The sequence below is a fragment of the Tinamus guttatus genome, unplaced genomic scaffold, assembly GCF_059628265.1.
Source record: "Tinamus guttatus ecotype Peru unplaced genomic scaffold, ASM5962826v1 Tinamus_guttatus_pri_ptg000472l, whole genome shotgun sequence".
NCBI classification, from domain to species: domain Eukaryota; kingdom Metazoa; phylum Chordata; class Aves; order Tinamiformes; family Tinamidae; genus Tinamus; species Tinamus guttatus.
In genome coordinates, this window is record NW_028289006.1 from 3,037,658 (window position 1) to 3,062,940 (window position 25,283).

At 43.0% G+C, this 25,283-nt stretch overlaps 1 protein-coding gene across 1 annotated transcript; it reads left to right on the forward strand.

The window, feature by feature from the left end:
• Positions 1–3,776: 3,776 nt before the first annotated feature.
• On the forward strand, positions 3,777–25,283 carry SLC5A8 (solute carrier family 5 member 8). Its single transcript, XM_010212910.2, has 15 exons — positions 3,777–4,127; positions 6,019–6,084; positions 8,560–8,611; positions 9,668–9,735; positions 10,602–10,756; positions 12,196–12,336; positions 15,576–15,705; positions 16,258–16,346; positions 17,624–17,736; positions 19,075–19,142; positions 19,442–19,528; positions 20,426–20,628; positions 21,825–21,928; positions 23,550–23,635; positions 25,092–25,283. The coding sequence occupies exons 1-15, from the start codon at positions 3,777–3,779 to the stop codon at positions 25,221–25,223; spliced, it is 1,845 nt and encodes a 614-aa protein (XP_010211212.2). The 3' UTR covers positions 25,224–25,283.

Genomic DNA, 25,283 nt, shown 5'->3' on the forward strand with positions numbered 1-25,283 from the left:
GAAAACATCATTTTTTCGCTGATCTTTCTGGTGAACTTTTGACAGCCCTTTCTCATACATTAACTGCAAGTAAGCAAACTAGTTGAATTGTAATTCCATTGATGCAAAATTGAACACCTTAAATAAACAAAAGATCCCAAAGCCATGAGAATAAAGTTAAGGCATGTAACTTATTTATCCTCTTCAGTTAAAGGAGAGGTAAAATCTGCACCATGATTTTAGTGCCATACTAATTATTGTCTTGATCAAATAATTATGGATTTCACATCTTACTGCATGAACAATGCATAGCTAAATTGTGAATTTACTTCTGTTAAATGAAAGGACAGGTTTCTCCAGCGTCTAAATGATGGGCTGCAGATCATTCAGATTTAAATACTCAACATTTAAAACTGACTTAACTACTTCCTTCAATCCTGAGGTGCTGACTGTTGATGGTAGAAGGTATGCTGGTATTATGTCATTGCACAATATGAAGTGTTCCTCTCAAGACCATTTAACTATTTGCATTTAGATTATTTTCCTAGCGTAATGCATTCATTCAAATTCCTGTGGAACACAAAAGAGAAAAATAAACAACTAGGGAGGTTTCATTCGAAATACCAAGTAAACTTGATTTATTTCTGTTTTATGTCACTATCTGGCTCATTTTCACCCATGCTGACTTTCTATGGAAGTGTCCATCTCTCCTCTTTGTGTCCCGAACAAGCTAAGAATGAGAGGACAGTGTTTAAGCAAACAAGGAATTGCCCTAAAAAGCTTATCTCAAGCTTATCTTCCTAAGCCCCTGCAAATTTAGGAAAAGTATTGAACATGCTAGAGACGTAGAACTAGGAGATCTTGAGATGTTTGACTTGTTAATGATGCTGTGTTAAGGCAAAAGTCATTTGCAAGTTGTATCATATCTTTACTATTATATGCAAACCGAACACAGCCTCCATAAGGGACTTTTAAACATTGCATGCTATGGTTTTGGCATTGCAAATCAAACCAGCTGTAAATACCATGTTTCCAAAATGTTTCTTGAAAATCATAGAATGAATCATAGAATCATAGAATGCTTAAGGTTGGAAGGGACCTCTAGAGATCATCTAGTCCAACCCCCCTGCACACGCAGCGTCACCTAGAGCACGTGGCACAGGACTGCGTCCAAGCGGGTTTTGAAGATCTCCAGAGAAGGAGACTCCACAACCTCTCTGGGCAGCCTGTTCCAGTGCTCTGTCACCCTCACTGTTAAGAAATTTTTCCTTAAGTTCATGTGGAACTTTTGGTGCTTCAGTTTGTGGCCATTACCTCTAGTTCTGGCGGTGGCCACCAGTGAAAAGAGGCCAGCACCATCCTCCTCACTGCCTCCCTTGAGGTACTTATAGACACTGATCAGATCCCCTCTCAGCCTTCTCTTCTCCAGGCTGAACAGACCCAGCTCCCTCAGTCTCTCCTCATAGGGCAGATGTTCCAGGCCCCTGATCATCCTTGTGGCCCTGCGGATGAAAATACACTCAAAGGTTTTCTTCAAAATAAACCAATGACAAACACAGGACATTTCTGTCTGAGAAAATCCCAGTACTTTGAGGTCACTACACCTGTGCTTAATTTGTCTGCTGTTTTCAGTGATTATTGGGTAGACGGCAAACACCTTCCATGTGCATACACGGGTGTAAGCACACGTGCCTGTGGGATTCCTAAGGAAACCACTCAAACGTAGAGTTTTTCAAAATGTGTGACGCAGGGACCTCAGGCTCCCTGTCACTGCACGAGGCCCAGTTCTGTGCACGCTGTCAGCTGTCGGGGTGCAGCCAAGGCCCGTGCCACCTGCAGCTGCATGCAAGCACGTCACTGCACGGCAGAGTCACACTGGTGCCAGGGACTCTCCTGCTGTGACAAGGCAGCCCATGGAGGTGGGGCAAGAAAACAAAGAAATGTGCACTTTGAGTCTGGAAAGGATCCAAATATCTATGGTGGCAACAAAAAGAATCAAAGCCTCCCAGTTCTCTGTTGCAAAGCAGAAGTCCACTATGTTCTACAGAGCTGATCTTACTTAATGTGTGAAATATTCAGGAAAAGAAAAAACACATTTAGCATGGTTCTCCTGCTGCATTTACTATGATTTAGGACACTGGTATCATGCCGCTTTGCTGCTGGTTTCACTGTGGCTGAAATATCCAAATGGAAGCATCCAGACTCTCTTGCCATATCGTTCGTGATGACATTTGAAAGACAGCTTGCATAACACCCTGAATGCCACCTGAATGAATGCTGTGGTGGATTTCCTTATAGCAGTGTCCGTGTTTCTCCGTTAAGAAAGATGATTTGTTTTCCGATACCTGTAATGTAAAGCTGCTATGTTTACGTTACACCAAAGTCACCAAAGAAGCAGTCAATACTGTGCGTTAAGCCGTGTAGATAATATTTCAAGTCCATGTTTTTGTCTGCATAGTTTGAGCATCACAGAGTGCAAACAAGTGAGACGGAGTGTGGAGCTCTGAACAGCACAAGCTATAGGTCTGGACAAAAGACTGCTTATGTCCTTCCTGCAAGGAAGCAGGTGGCCCTTGCTGACAACACGTATTTTTGCTGGACAACACTAATTCATTGCATTTTGTGGGAACATGCTGACAAGTTTTTGCTAGGAGGGCTTCTATTGTTCATGTGGTCAAAAACTGATAGTGATTTGAGGCAACCACCTCAACAGCCTGATTAAAGGGGGACAGAGGAAGTTCTTGCTCTCCTTCAGCAGGTCATTGGGAAGATGCTACTCACTGTATATTTAAGGAATAATTGAGTCAGAGATGGTTGTTCTAACATTCTGTGATGAGATTAGGGCACAACCCTTGCACTTCAGTGACCCACTTCTGTGTATTCAGGGAGACTTTTACTCAAAGAAGGGCTTTTAGAGGCCAGACCAAGACATCTGTGCAGGGCAGGCACGTGATGCTCCAGCTGTGAGACACCGGTGCACTTCCCGTGAGTGGTGTGTGGATGGAGGAGATTCCCTGCTGTTCAACTGCATCGTTTAGCAAGCGGCCTTGGCAAGTCTGCCGGGAAATCCAAGTCAGTGAATCATCTGGCAGATTAGTTAACCCATAGAAAACTATGTAATAAAAATTATCTTCACTTTATTTGGGAAGATGGTAACATGCGCTAATGAATACAGGTAGGAAATACTGTCCTGGTGAACAGCTAGGTGAGTTGTCTTCCCTTCAAAAATCAAATGGTGGAGGGGGCTGGAGAAGGGGGAGAAGGGCTCTTGCCTGGTGGGAGTTCTCTGGGATAATCCCATTCCAGGCAGGCTCTGTGAGGTCACCCGGATGCACAGCTGCAGCGTCAGGGAGATTCCATACACCGAACGTGAGCCCCCAGCCCCCCCTTCCCTGGGAGAGCCAGCCGGAGGCTGGGATGCCCCCTGCCAGCCCAGGGCCCTAGACCGCAAGGAGCCCCGGGGCGGCCAGAAGTCATCTGAACTGCCCCAGTCACCACCCTGTGCCGCTCCGTGGGGAGGAGCGGCTGCCGGGACCGTATAAAGCCCTCCCGGCGCCCGGCCCTGCCGCTCACACGGCTGTTCCCAGCGCGCTCCGCACCTGCGCCTGGCCGCACACCTGCACGGGCTGTGCCGCTGCCCTCGGCGGGGACACCGCTCCGCTCTGCGCCCACCCCGGGGGGACCACGGTGCGCCTGCCCCACCAGGCCACGTGGCAGCACTCCTCCTCTCCCACAGCACTGCGGCCAGCCAGGCCCCGCCGCACCCCATCGCATTGCCCCTGCACCTCGGCCCAAGGATGAGGACCCCCAGGACCATTGGGTACTTCCATGCCTGGGACTACGTGGTCTTTGCAGCCATGCTGCTCATTTCGGCAATCATCGGCATCTACTATGCCTTTGCGGGAGGTGGGCAGAAGACCTCCAGCGACTTCCTCATGGGGGGCCGCCGGATGACTGCCCTGCCTGTGGCACTCTCTCTCACTGCCAGCTTCATGTCAGCCGTCACCGTACTGGGCACCCCTTCCGAGGTGTACCGCTTTGGTGCCATCTTCAGCATCTTCTCCATCGCCTACACCCTGGTGGTGATCCTCAGTGCTGAGATCTTCCTGCCTGTCTTCTACAGACTGGGCATCACCAGCACCTATGAGGTAAGGCGGCAGGGGTAGAAGGAGCCTTTCTGAAACCCTCAGGGTGCTGGAAGCTCTCTCATTAACACCTACTATGGTTCCCTCCCCAAGATCTTCCCCAAAAGCCTGCTGCAAACTGCTGTCCCCTTCTCCATAGTGACCCTAGGGCAGGCTGCAGCCCATTTTGTCTGCAGGTCTGCCCACATTGCTCTGCCAAGAGGATGTATTCAGTCCTGCTGCTTTTACTCAGGAACTGAGCACCCTACCAGTTATGTTTCCTCACTCCGGATACTTTGGTAGGTGGATTAATCCTCCTGCAGTTTGGACAGTGGTGTGTAGTTAGTGATATGTAATTAAAATACCAAGAGCAGAATGTAAAAGTATTGAGCACAGGAGCTGTAGTTGTCTAGTCCTGGTTCCTCCAGTTAGGTTTCTAAGCTCAGATGCAGCCACCAAGGTCCCACTCCAGGACAGTAGAAGTTTGCAATATTTTGAGATTTTGAGAAGACATCCTTGCTCCCTGAGACTGTTCACACTAGCAAATGCCCCTTCCCTAATGCCGTCCTTGGTGAGATAAGCAAGAAGCCTGTGTGTGCAAGGATTGAGTCGTGTCTCTAATCATTTTGTGGGTAGGAGACATTTGGTCAGAGCTTTCTCCTGGCCCAGTGGATCCTTGCAGCCTATATACCCTCCTGCAGATTGGAAGGTGCTGAATTGGTCATGTCACAGAGCTGTTTGGGAAAGGGGCATCAGTGTAGGTGTGTGTCCTCAGCTAGCTACTTTGCTCTTCTGCATTTAATTATACTAAGCAGGGGTGTTAACAGCTCTGGAAGCTGTAAACAAGGTTTCTGTTGGAAGATCTAGATAAGAACTCTCCAATAGAAACCTCTTGTGGCTTCCACTGTGTTATAAATTACTAATCTTACTAATAAAATTTATTAATCTTAAGGTAAAATACCTAACTTGAGCTCCTTTCATTAAAAATAAACTCATTGATAATCTGGGGAATTCATCAGCATAATTCCATCTGTGAATGATATTGTCTATCTGTGAATAGAGTTAAGATCTCAGACAACTATCTGTCTGTCCAGAGGTTAAACATTGCTGTAATGTGCTCACAGTTCACATTTTTGATATACCATCCATGCGTGAGCACTTTGAGCTATGTGCTTCTGTTTATGTCTGCATTGACTGAACAGTTTGGCTGGTTAAGGAGATCCCTTTCATGCAACCACACATTGCAGAGGATAGATAGGATAGACAGTGGGGAAAATGTGCCCTATAGAGTGACAAACTCTTTGGCAGGTTGTGATGTACCAGGCTGGACAGAAAAATGAGGGTTCATGTTTGTGCCAAATGTTAGATTTCTACCGGCTGGTGGAAGATGGCAAGTTGCTTTTGTGAGGGCAGGTGTAGTTACTACTGGAAGAAGCTGCTGCAGAGCTTCTCTCCTCTCCCGCAGCAACTCAAGTGAATGTGTGTATTGCCAGAGTTTCCAAAGGAAGGCTCAGAGATAGGTGCAGTGTTTTCATTTTCTCAGTGGTTTCACAAGGCAAACAGGTTCTTTTGTTCACTGATCCTTCTTTGAGACCGTTGCCAAGTGCATAACAGCTCTGGTCTTTGCCAAGTCACCGTGCGCAGCTCCTCGCCTGCTGAGGGCCTCAAGGAAGCTCCCTCTCAGCAGTTTCATTCTGGAGATTCCATCCTTTACTGGCTGGTTTATGTCTACTTCATTTGCTCATGAGCCATTATCCAGCAAAGAAATGAATCAAGCTGACTGAGAGTGTTGGCCATTTGTGGAAATGTAAAAATAGCAGTATGCTCTTTCTGTGCTGCTCATCACCTAACTCTAGCCCTATCAATAATGCCAGCTCTGGGGATAAACATTGTTTTTCTTTCTTCTCTTTCACAGTATTTAGAGCTTCGATTTAATAAATACCTGCGTCTCTGTGGAACAATCCTCTTCACTATACAAACGGCAAGTAAACCTCAGAGCAATTCTGTGGCCCTTGATAGCCATCGGGGCTCTTCAGTTTCATGTAACTGATTGCAGTCTCTAAACGGTGGGTGAGGTTATGACAGTGTGTGTGTGGCTGGAAGTAAGAGAAAGAAAACTCTTTGGGCTCCAAAGCAAGGAGGGGGAGAGTGGATGCCAGCCTACCTGCTGCTTTGTTCTCTCCATGCTTTGTTGAGCAGCTGGGGCAGTCACTTGGCATCAGTGCTAAGCCAAGGGATGAGTGACCCTTCACTGTGGGGTAATGGTGCGGAGAGCACTTGCTTGCCCACCCACACAGGAAACCCACAGCATGCCCTACTTACCTGTAGCAATGGGTTTCATCCCATGGTCCATGTATTCTGGGACTCCAGCTAGTTCCCGAAGTTCTGTGGAAGGTGCCAGCACGCTGTTGGTTGCTCTGCAAGGGTTTGTACCCCCACTGGGAAAAACCTGGGTGTCTGAAAGCTGAGGAGCGGCAAACCACTGCCTCAGGGAACGTCAGGCTGCAGCAGCTGCTGCAGTTACTGTCCGTGGGGTTGGCAGCACCTAGCCCATTCAGGAGTCACTATCAGACCACAGGGTTCACATGTACAGAGCGCTCCTGGTGCTTTGGAGCATTAGAAACACAAATGTGGGCTTTTGATTTTTTTCACAATTATGATATGGGCTTTTTAGGGAATTCAAAGCAAGACTATACTTAGGTGGCTTTTTACAGGTGTATGAGCCCATAAGGAAGGTAGAGTGCTAGCATGTTTGACTCCTGACAGTGTTCCACCACCAAATAGGAAGCCATCACAGTTCTGAAAGTGGAAGATGGAACAAGCAAGCATCTTTGCTTGCAAGGTTCAGAAAATAATTCTATTTAAGTTGAATACATGCCCAAGGAAATTAACTAAACATCTGTAGGTGTCTTTCTGTAGTTTCAAGAAACTGCTACAGTTTTAACTGTTTTGTAAATATTGGCAATTTTTTTTTAAGTGTACATGATTTTACAATGTGAAAAAAACATGGAAAAGTGGAAAGATTACATAGTCATTCCTGTTTTAATTGACACAAAAATGTGATCATGCTTGTGACAAAACATTTAAATTTCTGATGCTTCAGAGCTCCTAGCACTCACTGACTCTCTGGACAGGCTGGAGTCAGTGAACCACCCTGCCAGTAACTGCTCAGATAGCAGGTCAAGCCTGGCTTGGACGTGGCAGATGCTAGTAGTTTTTAGCTGCAGAGTAATGCTGCCCAAAGAGAGGGGACATTAATCAGGTTCCAGTCAGGGCTGGCATGTTTCCCTGGAGGTCCTGCCATCCGCTCTGGTCAGGTTGTGCTGGCTGTGCAGCAAAGGGCTATGGCATTTTGGTAACACAGGGTGCAGCATTTCCCTCCCACAGCTGAATTACTGCCCTTGCTACCAGCTGGCTCGTGCCCAGTGTAACTGCTGGCCGTATGGCACTACTCCAGCACAGGAACTGTTTTGGACTTGCTCGAAAGCCACAGGGAGCAATTGTGCAGTTAGCCATCCGCACTGAGATTGCCACATGTGCTCTTGGCTGAGCGGGCACCTGCTGAGTGCTGGGTGACTTCTGAAATCTGCTGCTTTTCCATGCACCAGCCCCACTTCTACCCCTACAGGAGTGTAAACCAGGAGCCAGAGGCATTGGGGCTTGGAAATGTGATGCAAGTCAGCTCAGGACCTGACCATATCTCAGATCTCCTGCATTGGGTCCTCTGACCTTCTCTGAAACCACCTGCTTGTTGCAGGCTGCCTTCCCCTCGGTCATGTCGCAGCGGAACTTGTCACAGAAGCACAAGGCGGTAGTAACAGTGATAAAATACACCTAAAGAAATTAAAGAGAATGTCAATGCATGAGCCCCATCTTGTTCTTCCAAGGAGGTGCAGTATCTCCTTCCTTTGTCTGTGTCTTTGCCTGTAATGGACAAAAATACAGATCTGCTTGGCTTCATTTTACGGCACAATAATCCCCAACGATACTATCCATAATGACTACCTAATGCTGTATTTCTTGTTCCTGTGTGCATTGTAGCTGCATACTGAGAGGCATATTGATCCAAAGACTGAGAAAAATATATATATAATAGATTCCTGTGTGCAAAATATATGCAAATCTCATCAGCGTTCTCTTTCTTTTATTTCTGCCACATGACTGCAGATTTTAAGCAATAAAACAAGTTAATTACAAAAAAATCAGGAAAAGCTGAAGAGGAGTTTGGTGTTTAAGAGCCGCTGTAGTTTCATTTTAAGAACACTAGACTGTGAGAAGGCAATGCTTTTTAGTCTGGGACATTTTTCTTCTAACAACTGAAATTATTTCTCAACTCTAAAGAGTACTTGGGGTATTTAGAAAATATAGATTGCATAAAGGCTTAATGAGAAACCATCTCAGAAAGCAATCACCTTTACATTTCTTTTGATTCTGTATCTTTATTTTCTCCCTCTAGACTTTATACACTGGTATTGTCATTTATGCTCCAGCTTTAGCATTAAATCAAGGTAAGATGATGATATACAACTCTTATTTTACTGTTTTTTTTTTTTTTTTTTGCACATTGTACTGGCAGGCTTTCTTTTTTTTTTCAATCCACACCTAAAAATAAATAGCTCAAGGATCAACTGTGAAGTCTTCCAAGGTTTCTGTAATCCAAATGGGAGTGCTGATAGAAAGCACTCCCTGTTGTAATGCTAGTCCTGCAGTCCTAACTATAAGGGATTATAGAGGAGCTTTGAGGAAAACAAATTGCTCTCCTTTACCTGACTGTTTAGGGGTATCTTTAGTAGTGATTACACTGAGGTTTTTATACTTGCACAGTGAATACACCTCAAAAAAAGCTGTGACTTAGCTGGCTCCCAGCCAGAAGCAACATTTATCCTTAGGATCGTTGCAATATTTTTCATTAGGCTGAGCTAATCAGCAAGCCAGGTGGTGCATGGCAGGGCTGCACCAAGCTCGGGCAGCAAAAGAGGTCACACGCTGAGCGTGGCACAGCCTTGTCTGCATAGACATGCCCACTGTGTTGCCCTGAGAGAAAGCTGCAGGTAAGAGGCTTTTGGTCTGACACACTGTCTTGCAGACTTCTGCTTAAACCACCTTCGCTCCCTGGAGTGCCTTGTGCTCCTTAGCTGCTTTGATCCCTGGCAAGGGACTCTGTGGGACTACCCAGGTGCCTCAAAGGAAGGACATGTATTTTAAAACCTTCCTGAGCTGGGAGTATTCAGACATGTTGCTTGTCAACATTCAGTTCAAAGACAAACAGCTTCTTAGGTCTGGAAATATATCTAATTGTTTAGGACTGTAACAACCTAAGAACTTTTTTTTTTTTTTTTTCTTCCTTCCCAGGACTTTTTCCATGTTTTGACTTGGTCAGGATGAATCTTCTGGTTTAGACACACAAATCTTATCATTGCAATTTTTTATTACTATCTACTTTTGCATGTAACTTATTTCCATTTCTTTTTTCCTCAACTAGATTCAGGCCAAAAATAGACTTCCATTTTTTTTTTTTTCCCGGGAAGCCTCATTCACACTGATACCCTTTCCCTATTTTCCAGTCACAGGCTTGGACCTCTGGGGTGCAGTGCTGGCAACTGGTGTAATCTGCACTTTCTACTGCACATTGGTATGTAGCTTTAGCTGAGAAAAAATATCTTTTCTCTGTGCCATTCAAGTCAAACATAGGATTTATTGAAAAGTAACCTTGTAACTTATTCCATGCGGTACACTGCATAGTATAGCTGTCACCACAGGGATATTCCCCTGGACTATGAAAATTTGGGTAGAGTCGACTCAAATCTTTTCCATTTTGGTATGTTCAAAATTTTGTTGTTGCTGAAGGACCAACAAAAAGCAGATTTTGCTTCCTACCCCTCCTCACATTTTTTCTTTGGAACTAGTAGAGCTTAGTTGTGTAATTTGTCAAGAACCTGCTCTTTGTGGTTACAATAGTCCTCACTGTTACCAAAAGAGCCACTGAAAACAGCAACAAGTGCCATATGAGAAAAGTACTTTTTAAATGAATACCATTTGCTCAAGTGTCTTGAAAAGATTAAAAGGAATCTCAGTGACGTAAGTTTATTTTTGTATTTTCGGCCAAATCATATTTATTTGTCTTTGTGTGAGTGGTACACCTTTTGAGGGCAGTGGAACTGGGTACACGTAATGCTAGCACGGGCTGCCCCCTTACATTTGGACACAAGGCAAACTCTGAATCAAAGCTGGTTTTGTGGGAAAGGAAATATTGGGTTAAACTATATGTATGACCAAAGCACTATATACTCCAAAAAAGGGTCAGCGTGTCCTGAATGGACTCCTGGATGCAAATATCGTGGTGCAAACTTATCTCTGTTCAGGAGGAAGATGAAGTTGATCTATTACATATAATCCACATAATCCACACAGTATCAGTTCTCTCAGTTGACTGCGACTGACCCTGTTGTGGTGGGACAGTGCCCTTGTAGTACCTGATCTCTGCTGCTCCTCGTGCAGGGTGGCCTGAAGGCCGTGGTGTGGACAGACGTTATCCAGGTCGGCATCATGGTCGCTGGATTTGCATCGGTGATTATACGAGCTGTGGTGATTCAAGAGGGCATCGGAAACATTGTGAATGACTCCTACCATGGGGGAAGATTGAACTTCTGGAAGTGAGTCTGTGCTCGCAAAGAACATGCCTTTCTATTCCCTGCGTGGCTATCTGCAGATCTAAATCGCTCTTGAGGGGACAGGCTGGGGGAGCTGGGACCCAATTTTTGTGTAAACAAGCTTACCAAGTTTGAATGATATTTTTAGGTTTTGCGCCATGCAAAAACATGTAAAGAGAAAAATCTCTTCACAGAAAATTATTTTGTAGAGTGGGTATTTTAAGGATGTATTTTGGATTCCTGTGAGAAAGAATGGGGAATAAAAGGGGACAGTCGTATTCATAATTACAATGTGCAAACAAATGATTTGTCATTTAGGGTACTGAACCAAATGATTGGAAAAATAATAGTTTTGGGCTAATATGAAAATAGTAAATATTTTTCTTTTCCTTAAAAGAAAAAGCTGATAGGAAATTTTTGCAGTGAGCTAAGTGAAACATTTCACTCATTTGGAGATGGAAGCATTTAATTTTGACAACATTTTAACTTATATTATTGTAACTATTAATAGACTATAAATATGCTTTGCAAGGCCAGTAATATTCATTTCTGATAGTGTCACAGAACACTTCAAGTTAAAAAAATGTTTATTGTTCTTCTGGATAAATAGGTGAGTCTTGAGAAACGTCACCTAGGACTATTCCTAACAAAAGCTTAGTCTGACAAAAGTTACCTTTTGTCCTTCTATCTATTCAGATAGTTCATGATATTCATAAGGTCATTCTCCAGAGCTCTTCAACAAATTCTTCAGTAAATAATTCATCTGTGGATATTTTCTTCTTTTGGTGAATGGTGACTTTTCACTCTGTTTGTCTGACTTGCACTGGTTACTCACCATTGCTCCTTCCCTTTATCTTAGGGTTCAAAAACAGGAAAACAGGAAGAATAAAGGCATGAAGTAGATGAATTAGCAGTAGGACATTGTTCACCAAGATAAACACCCTTCAGTGCAATACTAAAATGTGATTTAAAACACATTTTTGTTTATTTCTGGCTATTTAATGCCTTTTCCTCACAACACCTCATGCGTAGAGCTAGATCAGAAAAATATCCACAGAGGGTACACACACAGACATACCTTTGTAGTGGTATCTGACCAATGTCCCTGGAGATAAGGAGACATATTACACTTTTATTGAAGCATCATTTCATCACAGCAGCCACAGTCACTGTAAGCAGTCAGCTTTAATTATGACCATCGTTTATATGCAAATAAGTTTGTCAGTATAAACATTGGAATTTTTTGCTTTATCAGGATTTCATCTCTGAATTAAAAATTTGCTCTCTGAGATTTCATATAAAGTATCTAAAAGTTCAAAAACTGGACAAATTAGAGGGTTTATATTAGAACAGATATGAGGATATTTCTTCTAGCCAGTAAGATCTTATGATATTGACAAAATTGTCATATTCTGAGTTTGTTTCTTTCCTTCTCTTTGCAGCTTTAATCCTAGCCCTTTGCAGAGGCACACCTTCTGGACGATTGTTATAGGTGGGACCTTCACATGGATGGGCATATATGGGGTCAACCAATCTCAAGTACAGAGATACATCTCATGTAAAACCAGGTTTCAAGCAAAACTGTAAGTCTGCTTACAGTAACTGTTTAATGTCTAAATATAGCAGTAATTGTTCTTTATAAGGGATTTTTAAAGGATTTTTTTTTCCTACCTGTAAAAATCCTATAAAACCTACTCGTAAAAAGTAACAAGTTGCTTTCTGCTTTGTGAATCAGGTTAGTGCTATAAATATAAATAGATTTGAATTACATATAATTGACTTTTACATTCAGCTGAGTGCCAAACTGTTTCACTGTGCCATTATTCTTGCATACCAATGCCTGCATTAAATTTATATGCAACCTAAAGGCCTAATGGTATAGTACTTACTTGTGCTGAAGCTATATCAAGACATCATCTTTAATTGTTACTCTGTTAAACCTAAATCAGTGTCAGGGAATTTTACCTGAGTAAAGACAAGAAGATTTTTGCATACAGAGGTGTACAAGAATAAGAAAATACAGGAATATTTTATCCAATGATAAAATTTCCAAGGAATCATATATTTTGTGTTTGTACTAGCCATGATGTATTCTTTAGGAGTTCCTTGTGGAACCTAAGAGCTCTGTTTTCCTTGAGTTTAATATTTTTTGATCAGTCTTTACTGTAGACCAGAGTATGTTTATTAATTTTATTATCTTTATGATTAGTGTCCCCCTAGTAGTCCAGAACTTAGAGTTTAAGGCACATTGCCAATCATGTAAACTCTTTCTATTTATATAGAAATATATAGGAGAAGTATACAAAAGGGCATTGTAACTATAGTCACTATAAATTCCATAATACAGTGACACGCAGTAGAGAATGAGTTTTACGACGACTTTCACTTTAAAAAGTGAGCAACATACCCATAAAATCATGTACAATTGAAGTTACAGTGGTAATGAAAATCTGCCTTACAGTCATTCACACTGCAGACAGGAAGGAGCTCGGCGTGGGTCGCACAGGCCAGGGGTGCAGACACTGTGCCCAAATTGTGCCCCTGACACTCTGCTTCCCAAGTGCTTGCTCTGCTTCTGGCCACGTTCCTCTCTCACACCCTTGCTGTAGCGAGGGACATCTCAGGGGTGTCCCAGAAGCAGAGTGTGGCCAAGGGGAACCTGGCACCACAGCAGCTTTTGGGCATATTTTTTGAGCTGTTGCACAGGTTCGACCAGGGCAGGAGGGTACCTGATTTTGGAGGGACTTAGGTGAGTTTTATGGTTCATAACAAATTTATAGCAACACTGCCTTTATGAGCAGAGTCCTTTCCTGCTTGGAGGGGCCAGTTGGATTCTCTGGCATCTCACTTGTACTGACTGGTGTTTCCCCTGGTTCTCTTGTCACAATTATAGGCAGTTGCATTCCGTGGTAACTATCTATTTATAAATGAGCTAGATAAATGTTTATTTATAAACACCTCTAGCAAGTCACATCGATGTCCTACATCTCTTAATGCCTTTTAACCTGCACACAGAAATGAAAAATGTTGTCAGGTCAAAAGAATAGTTTTGCACTACCATTGCATTTCCTGAAAGGTTTTAGAAGAGACAGCACAAAAATAAAACAGAGCTGAGAAACTAATTCTTCCACAGACCCCAACTTGTGGTTTCTGTGAAGGCCTTAAAGAATGACACAAGAACAGAAATTCTGCCAGGCTTTGGGAATGGATTTCATCCCATTTAAGAAACATACCAGTAGGTATGGACACATGCTGCTCCATGTAGGCAAATCGAGCATAAAGCTGATTTGTGAGTGATAACAGACACTTAGAGCAGAAAAGGACTTTCAGAAAAATGGGGCCTACTAACACATTTTATCTTACTTTCCTTTCAAGTCCATATTTGGCATGTTTCAGTGTTGAAATCCTAGAGGCAGACTGGAACAACTAACCAAAAATAAGCTTTGCACTGTTACACTACCTACTTCACCCAAATTCCACCCCATGCTACTTACCTACAATTAATGGGAACACCTCCCTCTAGTAGTGCTATAGTTGTTATAGTCCAGTGCCTAGTCACAGGATATACCTTGTGCCAGGAGATAAAAGCCAGTCAGAAGAAAAAAGGAAAAAACAGAATTTTCTTTTCAGTTTTAATCACTGACACAGTTTTAAAACAAGATTTGCCAGATCCAAACAAACAATTCCTTTTGATTTCCTCTATTTCTCTGCCTTTTGTTATTTGACTTTCTAATCTTTGCTATAGGCTATAGGCTAATACTGCTGTTACTTCTATTCTAAGAATTTGGATTAATTTAATTTATTGGGTAAATTTTGTGTTACATAGCTTCTGAGTGCGTTGAATAAAAGTAGATTAAACCAACACAGGAACACTTTCAGCTAAACTGATGCAAGACACCCAACCAATATGTGAGTGTCTACATGGAAAGTACTTCACTTTTGCTTCATGAGTGATATAGCTAGCTCAGCTAGTTAATCCTTCCTAACCATACATTTCAATGCTGAACAAGGCCTATAAGGTTAGTTTTCTGCATCCACTCTGATCCTGTAGAGCCCTTAAAAGATGACCCATGCTTTGATCTGGGACACCGCACCTTACAAATCTGACTGGGATTTGTCTTTACCAAAGGGTGCAATGAGAAGGAGTTTTTCTTGACAGCTACCTGTAATCTGAAACTCGTGCACCTGGTGAAATGTGAGAATAACCATATTTCTCCTATCATTTATTGATGAGATTTTGTCAGAGGATGGACACTCAGACCATACTATCAAGAAAGCATCTAATTCTTATATTTTAAAATGTCGGTGACATGTCTGGTGGCTTGTCTGAGGCCATATCATGACTCCCTTTCAGGTGGGCAGTCACCATCTGGGACATTTCCTCAGTGGTATGTGACTGCCGGTGTCATCTAATCACTTGGCTCTACAAGAAGCTCATGCCTAGAAGAGGTCTGGTCCATTGACCTCAGCATACCAGGATATCTAGGTCCTACCAACTTCAGCAGCTGTTGAGCAACTACACATGCCTCTGTGGAGCTGGGGTTGTGCTCCATATGGCTCTTGTTTCTCTGCAGTTCTTTGCTGCCCATGCCTAGCACTGAACATTGTTTGCTATTTAAGCTGAGGTAATCCTGGCACAATACACTGGCCCAGCCAGCTGCTCCTTCATTCCTGGCTGGTCAGGAACCAAGCAGAGGCGTAGCCTGCCGTGTCCACATGTGCTAGGTTCTAGTGAGGCACCAACCTCTCAGGTTTTCAGGAGGGTGAAATTCTTCAGCCTTGACTTTCTTTAACCATGGCCCTTCCTCGTGCGCGCATGCAGGTCTCTCTATATCAACTTGGTGGGCCTCTGGGTGATCCTGACGTGCGCGGTGCTGTGCGGACTGGTGCTGTACTCCATCTACAAGGACTGCGACCCATGGACCTCTAAGAAAATCTCAGCACCAGATCAGGTAAAGCTCTCATGTTTCAGCAGGAGGACAGGCAGGGGGTGCTGCCATGGGGCTTGGTGTGCAGAGAAGATGAGGGCAACCCTTTGCATGGGAGGAGAGCCTAGATGAAGCTGCTAACCATGGTCAAGAGCATGTTAGGAGATTTGACCATCATCTACCTGCAGGGAAGGAACATGGTAAATCCACAGTAAATATTTCAGAGATATATAAGCAAAAGGGAGTGGTGGTGGTGGTGGACACAGCCAAAAATACATAAAAATGTATTTTTATACAAAAGAAGCTCCCAGAAAAATCAAACTGTCCTTTTGTTGTAGGGGCAGTTTGTTCCTCAGCGTTACCTCTGCCTGTTTAAAACCTGGATCCTAATAGTGCTTACTATATCTCAAGTGGATGATTTGGGCATCTTTTTTATGGAGAAAATGAGTTAACTAATGCAAAATGGGACACTGAAAATTAGAAGAGCTGGTTAGGATGGCAGGAATAAGGCTGTAACAAAAGCAATACAGTGCAAAAAGAAAAACAGTAATATTTCTTATTCTCTGAACTTTTCAGCTAATGCCCTACCTAGTGCTGGATATTTTCGATGGTTTTCCAGGAATGCCAGGGCTTTTCGTGGCTAGTGCCTACAGTGGGACATTAAGGTAATTTAATAATTTAGAGTCATAGTGTATGTTAGTTCTTTTTGTCATATTTGTTAGGCTAATGTTGCATTTATATGAAAACTTTTGCATTTCAAAAAAACATTATGAACTGTTTGACATTGCAGCTTAAAAATTTTAAGGTTTCATCAAGAGCATTCTGAAGTCTTAAAACTCAAATGTGTCTGGAGTTCCCTAAGAACTTCAGCCACACACAACACAGCACTACCAACATAGCTGTACTTTAAAGCCCTCTGCTATAGGTAGTTGTAAGTTTTATAAGCAGGTGGCTGTGCAAAATAGCTGCAGTTTCTGGAATTTTCTACTGCTCATATTTATCTTTCCAGTTTCAAACCTACATAATTTTAAGCACACTTCCCTTTTCCTTGTTCCTGATCTTTACAGTCTTGTTTACAAAAGAGTTCCTAGACTTCCAATTATCTTGAGCGAGCCCTGTGAGACCAATGGTCACTATATATATTTCAGCGGAGAAGACAAATAAAATTTCCTTCTATCTCTTAATGTGGAGTGTTCTGTTTAGCTTTCCCAAGGTGTATTTTCTGGGAAACTCCATCTCTGCCAGGAAAGCCTTTTGAATAACAGCAAGCAGACAAAATTGTTAAACCTTGAGAATATAACAGCAGAATAATTTTTGGCTCTGAATACTTGCGGTTATGCAAAGAGAGAACAGGCATGGTAGTTTGTTCTCACTCTTTGCAGGAAATGCTGGTGACTTGTGAGAATAGGGTGCAAGTAGTTACAAATTGCCTGACTGGCTTTGCACCTTAGAGGTGATCTTTCTCTGACTGCAAAGGCATCCTAGAGCAGTTGGCTTTGGACAACATGCCTTATTTTTAGAGGACTATAATTATCTTATCTGAGTCTTTTTTCTAGGAATGCATTCATTGACCTGCATGTATGAATTTTACTTAGCTACATATATACTATGTAGATTTATAATGATATTACATAAAACAGTTTTTATATGCTATATGTAAAAGATCTTTTCATTGATTTCTCCAGGCTAATCTTTTCATCAAGACCTGCCTTGTCTTCACTAAGATCAATTATTTTAAACAATTTTTGTAAACTATTAACTGTTCCCAGTGATGGCAATAGTTATTCCAAACACCACAGCTGTTACATTGGCTCTCTGATAGTGTTTCAGCAGTAGCAGGTTCTCCCTGCCTTTAACCATTCTGTTATTTATGATTTCAGGCCTCTCACCACACACACCAAAAAAAATGTGTATAAATCTTGTCTTGTCTTATCTTCTGCAGTACTGTGTCCTCCAGCATTAATGCTCTGGCTGCTGTGACCGTCGAAGACTTCATCAGACCACACTTTAGATCTCTCTCTGAAAAGAAACTGTCCTGGCTTTCCATGGGGATGAGTATGTCTGGAAAATATCTTTTCCACTTTTACTTTTCAAAATGAGATCTTGATTCAGATCTTATTTATGACGGCATGAGTCAGGAGTAAGTCCATTCAAACCAGTACAATTTTATTAGCACAATACAGAAGGAGACCAGAAGAGGCAGGTAAGCTTTATACAGAACAGGGAAAATGGATGATTCAAGTGAAGAGAAGAAAAGAAAAAAGCTATCTGGTTTGGTCTTTAAGCAGTAAAGATGCACTGCATTTGCATTCAATATGGACTCCTCATACTATAGAACTAAATGTCTCTGAAATAGATGCTGTTTTTCTTGCATCTGCCAAAAAGCAGAAGGGCAGAAAACAACTTTTTGAGAAACCTTTTGAAAAGGGTGTGATGCAAGAGCAGCAGCATCCTGCCCAGTCTCTTCAAGTCTTTCATGTCTTCATCCTCAACTCCTCGGTCTATTTGGATCCTCTGTTTGGCACAGCTCAAAGCGGAGGGGGAGAGCAAGGCTGAGCAGATGGTTTATGTCTCTGGAGTGCAGTGACTGTCTCCTCTGCCTGTTCTGTCTGGCACCAGCAGCAGGTGTGGTGCAGGGCAGCGTATGCAGTAAGAGTAAAGAACCACAGTGGTGGTGTCAAAGCCCAGGCCACCGAGCACAGCACGCCGGTGACAGGTGACAAGCATTGGCATCATCACCCAAGAACATTGCTTCTTAAATATTATTACAGCTAATGTTTTGGCCAAATTCGTTGGTGCTCTGATCTTATCATGAGCTGCCTGATGTCTCACATTTAATGCTAGGATTAATTCACTGCTTCTATCCTTAAGCAGTGGAATTCAATAGGGGTGGAAGTGGAGAAAACAAATGAGTCAGTGTTGTGGGTCCTGGGAAGAAGGGACATTTGCTGTTCAGGACATCTACCTCGCCGTGACCTGCGACATTCCTTGTCACAGGGCCAGCTCCCAGTATTCTTTCAGCATTTACTTTCTTGCTCCTAAGCTTTAGACTGAGAAGCAAAATCCTTCCTCCAAAATAAGGGCCATCACACAGATTAGCCAAGCAGTGTAAGCCGTGTATGTGGTATTGCCAGAATGGCTAATCCGTGCTGCTATTTGGGGTTAAATATTTCAATTTATCTTCACTGATATACAGTGAAGAAGATTGCCAAGTTTGTATTAGCTCCTTCTAACGTAAACATGAACCCGGCATTTTTGCTGATTCAGGAAAGCTTAGAGACAGTCCAGATTATGACAGACTTTATTTGGAGATGTCAGCAGTCACACTGGGTTAGAGGGCAGCATTCTTCAAGCTTCAGCAGATTCACACATCGCCCTACCTTTCCCACACAGGTCTCTTTTATGGCATAGTGTGCATTGCTATGGCCGCGCTGGCGTCTGTCATGGGAGCCTTGCTGCAGGTGGGTGTCAAACTGCTTTTTCATGGCCTTGTGAAAAACAACCCAGAGGAGTTGTTTAAGAAAATAATGTCTAGATATCATTATGAAGTTAGTTTTTACTCTTTGTTGAGTATTGGCCTCAGACAGCCCCTGGCCCAGCCTCAGCTCTAAACATGCCTGTAACTATACCTAGTCCTGCCACTTGAGAACATGACAGTTACAAATTTGCAGTGTCTTTTACCCCATCTCCCCTTCACCCCATGATGGAAGATTTAACTTTCCTGAACAGCATCCAGTAGCAAATTCTCTTCTTTCCTCAGGCAGCACTAAGCATTTTTGGCATGATTGGTGGTCCCCTTTTAGGACTATTTACTTTGGGAATCCTCTTCTCCTTTGCAAATGAAGTGGTAAGTATAAGTTAAGTCACGTTGGCTCAAAATTCACTGATTGTTTTGGACATCTCCATTTTCTCTCTCCATCATTTTGTGTTGGGCATCAAGGGAGAACTCTCCCTGGAGAGAAAGGGAGACATTTTCCATGTATCTCTTTGCCTTTTCTCAGCTTCCTACTTAACCCCATGAAGTGACAAAACAGAGATAAAGCAGAGAGAAATCAGCCCCACGGTAACCCCAGAGGCGTCTGAGCAAAAGCAGGAAATGAGGTGCCCAAATACTTGCCCCATGCAGGCTGCCAAGTGAACCAGCAAGTTCAAACACCAGCTACCAATCCCTTGGGTGGGATGGAAAATCCAGCAGATCTAAGGGCTTGGAGAGGCAGGCAGTCTTCAAAACCTATGTGGAAGTCAGAAGTGATAAAAAGACCTCTTTAAAATACAGATTGAGTTGCTGTCTTCTGGTGGAATTCTTCAGTGTTATAAAAATCAGCTGTGAAGAAAATCTATTTCATGTAAAGTTTATTTGGCCAGTTCTGGAAATACAGCCCATGGGCTAGCCCAAGAAAATTATTAGTTATTAATTAAGGCTCTCTGATCACTCACTCTTACCTTTCTAAAAGTTGAAAAATTTATATATATATCCTGAAACCATTTTTGCCAACCATCATCCACAAGAAATTGACCCCAAAGCAGAAGAATTTTTTGCAAGAGCAGATCACACCAGTAAAAGGAAAAGTTGCTTTATCTTCGTTCAAGGAGGATCTGAAATAAAACAACTTTTTCTATATATGAAGCATCCCAAAGCTATTGTTTGATCATAGAGGTATAATGGCAAAGCAAAGAGGGCTTTCAGTTCTTTCATGTACTTTTGCTTTTCCATTAAATCCAGTTTTCATTTTCTGTTTTGCAGGGTGCATTTGTGGGTCTCATCAGTGGCTTTATAATTACACTTTGGGTTGGAATTGGAGCTCAGACTTACCCTCCTCTCCCAACAAGGACTAATCCATTAACTCTCTCAACTGCAATGTGTAACATATCCAACTCAAGTGCTCTCACTTCACCAACAGGAACTCCATTAACAACACTCCTCCACACAACAACCAAACACACAAGGTAATCTGTAATCCATAGTCTGTAATCAGCACTGTACATATTTGTTTTAAAAACTCCATGAACATATGTCTAGCATTTGGGTTAATGTAACTATGCCTGCGGCTTTACCTACCTGATTAATTAGGAAGCAACAATTATTATTATTATTATTTTGTGTAAGAGTGAAGTCTACCTGTGTTATCCTGGAACAGAAGTCAAGGTGAATTCTTCCTATTGACCTTAAAGGCTTTTGTTCTGTATTGGAGTCTAAAGGCTTGAATAAGCTTTACTGGGAGCCATGGCTTTGGAGAAGGAATAAAATTTATGATTATTACATTAAATTCCATAAAATCTTTTACTGTATGATCAAAGTTGTAGATGATTAAAGGGAAATTTGCCAGCTTAACAGCTCTGCCTACAACAGCTTGTCTGTGCAGATACAGCTCTAACCAGCAAGGCCACCAGAGTGTGTAATGGGTATAATGGACAAAATCGAAGGATTTTTCTCCCCTCTGCAATAGACAGAAATCTTACTTTTGACGCTCACAGCTGTAATAGATACAAATAATAACAGAGAACAGTAGGAACAGGAGCTAAACAAAATTTTCCAGGAATTCACAATCCTTCCACCTTAAGAGCCCTGTGCAGTGAGCAGCAGACACCGGTGCACATGCGTGTGCTGCTTCAGTTTCTGCAGCCACGAGCCCCACGCAAGAGATCCAGCCTTGCTCGTGCCTAGCAGAAAACACCACTGCAACGGAAAGGGCTGACTGGGAGAACAGAATCTGAAGCAACCAGCAGTGAGAGAGTTGCCCATTTTGGGGGCCTTTTTAGAGTGGGATGAGGCTAATCTGCTAGCGTTTTATGCCTTTAAGTGACATGCTCCTCCTAAAGATGCTATCCCTTCATCTGGATAGCTGGAGTGCTCAGCTTTGCACCAGATTCCTAGCAGGGACAAGATCATCCTGTTTTGCCTGCTTTTTTTTCATTGCATCACTGTACAGACTGGTGACCTCCCTTACCAAGGGGCTTGCCTTGCAAATTTTAAAATCAGATTTTGAATGCACATTTTGTTACACAGAGGAAATTTGACAGAACTAGATCACTTGTTAGTTCCATAAGTACCTCTGCATTTATAATCAATCTAGAAACACAGATAACATTTGTCCGGAATACAAAATCAGAGACGAAAGACTCTTTCTGCTCTTTTTTTTCAGACCTGCCATAGCAGACAACTGGTATTCTGTGTCTTACCTCTACCTCAGCACACTTGGGACTCTCTTCACAGTAGCTGTGGGAGTACTGGTCAGCCTCCTCACAGGTACCAGTCCCAGGAATATCACTGAATGCAAGTCTTAGTTCTCCAGCTAGCATGATCAAGCAGAGAGCTGGCATTGCTACAGTGTCAGGGACCCTGTTGTAAGACTATAAAGTTTCCTATCCTCACTTGTTGCCTTCCCTTAGTCCCTCTATGTCCAACACTCCGTCCACAGCAAAAGATACTTCAGATTTATAAGGTCACAGAAGTTTCAGAAGTTAACATGAGAGGCAGTAAGATATGAATCCGTTTTTCTTGTTTTATTAAATGCCAGCAGGTGCTGAGGTTTAAGGGTTGTCCCTGAGCACGGCAACCACACCAAGCAAGGAGATACACCTATGCTTCTTCAACAGGACAAAAACAATTTTACTTTGAGTGAGTTCAGAGCACTCAGGGATCGTTGTTTGACTATAATGTTTTGCCACCACGTTCACAAAGCATGTTCTTAGGAGCTGCATACCTGTGCATGGCTACATTGCTTCTTCCTCAGTAATCCCTGTACTACTTGTATAGGGGTAAAAGAAACACGAGAGACTGAGGACTCCACTTTATCCTGTGGGACCTCTGCTTTAGCATCTTGCTACCTCGCAAAGCAAGCCCACTTTGCCTACAGCAGAAATCGCATAAAAGCAGCTGCTCTCCAGCTTTACCACTGTGCCCAGCCGCTTTCCTGCAAGGTCACTCACACTTCGGTGTTGCTGGATTTCAGACCTAGTAGGCTAATATAGAATTGCTTCAGAGCTGAACTCTCTTTTTATTCTACTTCAGGGCTATGACATAGTAGACAGACTAGGTTCCATTAGCTTCCATGTACCTTGCAACCAGCAAGACATGTTTTTACCAGTTTCTTCTCCTTGTCAGCTGCTCCAGAACTTGCTCCCATTTCTTTCCTCTTTCCCTCCCTGACATGCATTCTGCACAGAACAAGGTACAGCTCTGATAGAGGTGCCCATGGGAAAGTTTTTGCCTCTTATCTGCTTGGAATCTAGGTATTTGTAGCCCCTCTACTAAAGCCTGTCCACCACACTGTTAAGCCATGAAGTGAAACAGAAACAGAGCAGAAAAATCTACTGACTCAGTAAATCCAAAAGAGAACTCTTACACCAGACTATATCTAAGGTGTCTTAAGTCCCTTAGACTCAGGCCAAAACCCTATTTAAATGTCAGGTAGAAATCAGCACTAACTCCCAGCACTGCATCTCTTTTCATTTCCACACACGTTCCCACACCAGACAGCTAATCTTCCATGCCCTAAAAGTGCTCCAATACCCCGCTTGATTGCTTGGCTTCTCTTAAATAACTCACCCTAGAAATCATTGTGACGTGGTGTGAGGCTACCCTTACTCTGGAGAACTGACAGGGAGCCAAGGACCCGGACCCTGGCTCCAGGGCAGTGTCTGGTGCTACATACCCTGTTCAGGGTGGATGGTTCTAGATATCACTATTGGGTTTGTTCTTTAAAGAAATGATCCCTAAGGAAAGTAACATCCATTTGTAATTGCCTGGTGGCTTTTGCTGCATGCCTCTGTCCTGCTCCCCTGGCCTGGTGCCCATCGCTGGGCTCTGACCTATCATTCACGCGTGGAAACCAAACCTAGTTGATTGAAACCTGGTTGTTTTGCAGGAGGACTGAAACAGAAGATAGACCGTAAATTTCTGCTGAACAAAGAAGACTTTATGTCCAACTTTTCCTGGACTAAAGCTGAGATAGTAAGTGTAGTTTTATGCTGACTTAAAGCAGTCTCCTCTTGTGGGTATTCATCCTGGTGGGATGAGTAGCATGAGTAGATGCTGCCTGATATGACTGCGTGCTTTATGGCAGTGGTGGAGCATGAGGTGGGTGAGGGAAAAGCAGCTGGCATAGGCAAGGAAGCTCTATTTGGCCACAGCTTGACTTCAGTGAACAACAGAACAGCCGCTGAGACAAGAGAGAGCTGTTCTCAGGGTGCCTGCCAAAAACCTCCCTCACGAGTCCCTGGAAGCTGGCCCAAGGCACGCTTCGAACCCAGCAAAGCCTCTGGTGTTTGTAAACATATGTTCTCTGCATTGTGGGGGGTTTGCAACATAACCTACTGTTTGAGGGAAAACATTTCTAGTCAGCGTATCTATTTACTAGCTGCCTCCTCAAGGTGAAAGAAAAGGGGAGAAGTTATTAGCTACAGTGCAAAAAACATTCCTTACACTGGAGGAATTTGTGTTTTAAAGTAAACTATAGATTACCTTTCAATCAGTGTCCTCCCAATGTTGAACATGCAAGCTCAGCTCTGTTCAGTGCTTTCCAAGTGCTGCAGTAGAGGCAATGATATCTTAGAACTGATCCAGGTTACAAAAACCCCAAGAGGACAGCCCATTTTATTATGATGCTATGGATTTTGCCTTCTGTATACAGAAGGCCATTTTCCTATGCTGCGTGCTCTCTGCCCATGTCACTGGAGACCAGCTATCGAGCTGATGTCGTTCACTGTAGCTTCACTGTCTTTAATGGACTGCCATCTGTTTTCATCATCTGGAAATTTTATCCCCAAAGTTGTGAAAAGAAAAAAAAAGTGAAAGCTAATTCCCACAGCAATGTTAATTTCTCCCTGGATTCAGAAAAAAAAGTGTCTTCACAGCTGTAGAGCTGGGAGTCGGGTAGCAAGTGGTTGGCACCACAACTAATTCAGAAAGTTATTGTTCAAAATAAAAAGAGAGGCAACTGAGACTTTCTGCACATGAAGAGCTCAACCTCTCAATATGTTTAACAGAGATAGTGCATAAAAGCGACAATGTGTGTTAATCTGCTTTTCGTGTTGAAGAGGATTCAAGGATCAAGGGCTGGCAAACAACAGCTTGGGGGTCCAGTGTGACAGATCGCCAGGCTGGAATGTGGCAGTTACAACTTTGCATACCCAAAAAAGCCTTAGACACAATTTACAGGACAAGAACATTTTACACGAAAAGAGCATTTAACATGACTAGTTACAATGTGCAATAACGGTTTCGCCATGCCCCTAGAAAAATAGCAGCTACTGCAGTGCGAAACTATTGATGTTTTGTCTGCAACACGTGTTTACCTGCCAGACCTCCTAATTAGCTGTGCAAGTTGGACCTGACTCAGCTTGCACGCAGGTCAAAGAGAAGGAGGCTCTTTCTTGCACTTCATATGGTTTCTGTCTTTGCTTTTTAGCAGGAGAGAGTAAAAGTGTTGAACTGGAAACCATTCACGCCAGCATCTGAGGGAACCAACAACCCTGCTTTTGGCCAAATGGAAATGAAGGACTCGGACAATAAGGACAAAGACGATGACCCACATATATGACACAGGGCCACGTCAGCCCATGAGGACAGTTCTGCTCACATATTAAAAGCATTGCTGACA

What these genes read in the sequence shown, in the direction of transcription:
- SLC5A8 (XM_010212910.2), top strand. Translation starts at nt 3,777, where the DNA reads ATGAGGACCCCCAGGACCATTGGGTACTTCCATGCCTGGGACTACGTG. An exon ending in ACCAGGTTTCAAGCAAAACT is followed by an intron (nt 12,337 to 15,575) that starts GTAAGTCTGCTT and finishes GCGCGCATGCAG; the next exon opens with GTCTCTCTATATCAACTTGG. An exon ending in CCTGGACTAAAGCTGAGATA is followed by an intron (nt 23,636 to 25,091) that starts GTAAGTGTAGTT and finishes TTTGCTTTTTAG; the next exon opens with CAGGAGAGAGTAAAAGTGTT.